Here is a 2,870-nt window from a genome sequence, read left to right as displayed (position 1 = left end):
TACAAGAAATTCGACTCTACACCGATTCCAAGACTGCCTTGGATTGGATCAACACACCCACATACAAATTGCAGATTTTTGTTGCCAACAGAGTACAGCAAATTACTCAGTTAACAAAACTTGAGTCATGGCATCACGTTACTTCTGCTAACAACTGTGCAGATATTGCTTCGAGAGGCTTGACTCCCGCTGAAATCGTCTCCTGCCATGATTGGTGGCACACTACCAATGCGTTTCGTTGTCTCGCCACTGACTTTCCTGTGTCCAATCATCTTGTTTCCAACATTGTACCTGAGATGAAAACTAACCCGCTGTACATTCTTGCTACTGTTGAAGAACCAATTGAGAATCGTTTGTATACCGCTATAGAACGTGTATCCAAATTTGGAAAGCTATGTCGTATTTTTGTCTACATACTAAGATTTGTCAACCGCATCAACCAGCCCTTATGAATATTGCTGCAAAATAGTCAAACAGATTGAACCTGTGAAACGCCTGCCTCAATTGACACCACCGCCTGTGAAGCTGAAATAGCTAGAAAACTCATTGTCATGTTGTGCAACGGGATGAATTTCAGAAGGAAATAACAGAGTTGAAAGCTGGAAAATGTCCTAAGCATCTACTAACGTTGCAACCGTACATTGATGATTACGATTTGATACGCTTATCTGGTCGTCTTGAGCACGCTCCGATTTCTAGTGAAGCTAGAAATCCATTATTGCTGCCGAAAAATGAGCATGTATCCTCACTCATCATTCGACACATACATCTTCAAAATTGTCATGCCGGTCCCCGCACCACACAAGCAGCTGTTTGCCAACAGTATTGGATAATCTCTGCCCGCAATCAAGTTCGCCGCATAATACATCAATGTGTCATTTGTAACCGCTTTTGCCGCACCAACCTACAGCAACGTATGGCCCCGCTACCTGCTGAACGAGTCACCGCCAATAGACCATTCAATTTAACTGGCTTGGACTTTGCTGGTCCTTTCTCATGCTAAACATCTTTATTGAAACGCACACAAACAACAAAAGGTTATCTGTGCATATTTGTATGTTTGACCACCAAAGCTACTCATCTAGAGTTCCTGTCCTCGATGTCTGTCAACAACTTCATCGCCGCTCTACACCAATTTATTGCCCGCAGAGGTGCGCCGCACACTCTGTTTTCAGACAACGCTAAGACTTTCACATCCGCCGCAAGAAAAATGTATGAGTTAGAAAAACTCTTGAAGACGATGCCCTCTGAAGTGAAGTGCTTTCTGTCTAACTACGGCATAAACTGGAAGTTCATTCCCCCTTATGCTCCGCATCAAGGAGGCATATGGGAAGCCGCCGTCAAATCCGCCAAAACACTGCTACACCGCTGTATTGGGGACACAGCTCTTACATACGAAGAGTATGACACCATTTTCGTTAGAATTGAAAGTATTCTAAATAGTCGACCGCTTACAGAATTGTCCTCTGAACCTGCTGAAGCTGCCTCCGTGCTCACTCCCGGGCACTTCCTAATTGGTAGACCTATTACCGCACACACCGCTTTCTTTAATAACCAGTAAACAAATAATTTTTCGCAATAAAAATTGTAGAGAATTTAATTCTGAAAAGGATGATGTAAGCTGTTTAAACTGAATTCAAATAAAAGTTGGATAAAATGTATTCTTATGTTGTACATTACACCACAAAAATTTGCTGTTTTATGAGGAGAGAACTAATAACTCATAAGTTGTAGCTGATTGCAAATAAAATATTCGGTTTTTTATGAAAAGTTTTTTCTTTATATGAAAGTAGCATATCTAGATGACATTAAACTTATACCAAAAGACTAGTAGATTATGCCATTAATCCTGGGAGGAAGCTCGAACAGAAGTAGATGATCTCCTATGATTCCTGCCCAAATGTTTACTGAAAACTGATGTTGTGGAAGATTAGGATTGATGGCATGAGGATTCTCAGCTGCCCAAATATGTTAGTTGTGGACGTTAACGATAGCTGTTCTTGTAAAGTGTGCCTCGTTGGTGAATAAAACGGTTGTTAAAAAGTTTGGGTGAACAAGTTTTACTAAAAACCATTGGCAAATACCATCACAGGGAATACAGTCTCGTGGCAATAGAGTATGAACTTTCTGGAGGTGGTATGGATGTAATTGTTGCTCTTTTAGTATCCTCCAAATAATAGATTGATTGACATTAAACTACACTGACGATTCTCTTGTGTTCTTCTCGGGATGTTCATAAATTTCATTAAGAACTTGTTCTTCTAACTCAACAGTCTTAGTAGATCGTGGTCTGCCTGCATAAATGCTCTTTGGGATCAAAGAATCTGTTTCAGACAGACGTTGATGAATAGTGGCAAAAAACCTTGAACTTGGACATACTCGATTAGGAAAGTTCTCTTGATACAAACGTCTTGCTTCAGTACTATTACAGTAGTGTCCCATTCCATACATTAAATGCATGTCAGCCAATTCGGAGTATGAATAATGTCTAAAATTATTACCTGCCATTTTTTTCAAAAGTTAACACTTAACACAAAAGCAAGGTGAAATGGTTACAAATAACTGGTTGATATAAACAAAAAACACAGCGCGGCTACTAACAGTAGGCCTAACTTACAGTTTGTTTTTTTGTTCAACAGTGAGCTAAAATATTTCTGAAAATAATTTTCAGCTGATAATTTCTTTTAAATATTTTCTTATTTGAAACAAAATAAAACAGCTGTTTTGGAACAGCTGTTATTAAAATCCATGTTTTATTGGCAATCAGCTACAACCTATGAATTAATTATTAGTTCTCTCCTCATCCGTGTTTCGGATGGACACGTTAAGCCGTCGGTCCGGCTGCCTATAAAGCAGTCGTTAGGTCATGT

The 2,870-nt window shown here is 39.5% G+C and overlaps 1 protein-coding gene across 1 annotated transcript; it reads left to right on the top strand.

Moving 5' to 3' along the window:
- Positions 1–1,099: 1,099 nt before the first annotated feature.
- On the top strand, positions 1,100–1,561 carry LOC111043321. The gene has a single exon (XM_022328234.2). The coding sequence runs from the start codon at positions 1,100–1,102 to the stop codon at positions 1,559–1,561; it is 462 nt and encodes a 153-aa protein (XP_022183926.2).
- Positions 1,562–2,870: the final 1,309 nt, after the last annotated feature.

The sequence above is a fragment of the Nilaparvata lugens genome, unplaced genomic scaffold (assembly GCF_014356525.2).
Source record: "Nilaparvata lugens isolate BPH unplaced genomic scaffold, ASM1435652v1 scaffold11252, whole genome shotgun sequence".
Lineage (NCBI taxonomy): Eukaryota > Metazoa > Arthropoda > Insecta > Hemiptera > Delphacidae > Nilaparvata > Nilaparvata lugens.
This window is presented reverse-complemented; position numbering and strand designations above follow the sequence as displayed.

Bases quoted from the DNA above. Each gene is read 5' to 3' on its own strand.
- LOC111043321 (XM_022328234.2), top strand. From the start codon at position 1,100: ATGTCTGTCAACAACTTCATCGCCGCTCTACACCAATTTATTGCCCGC.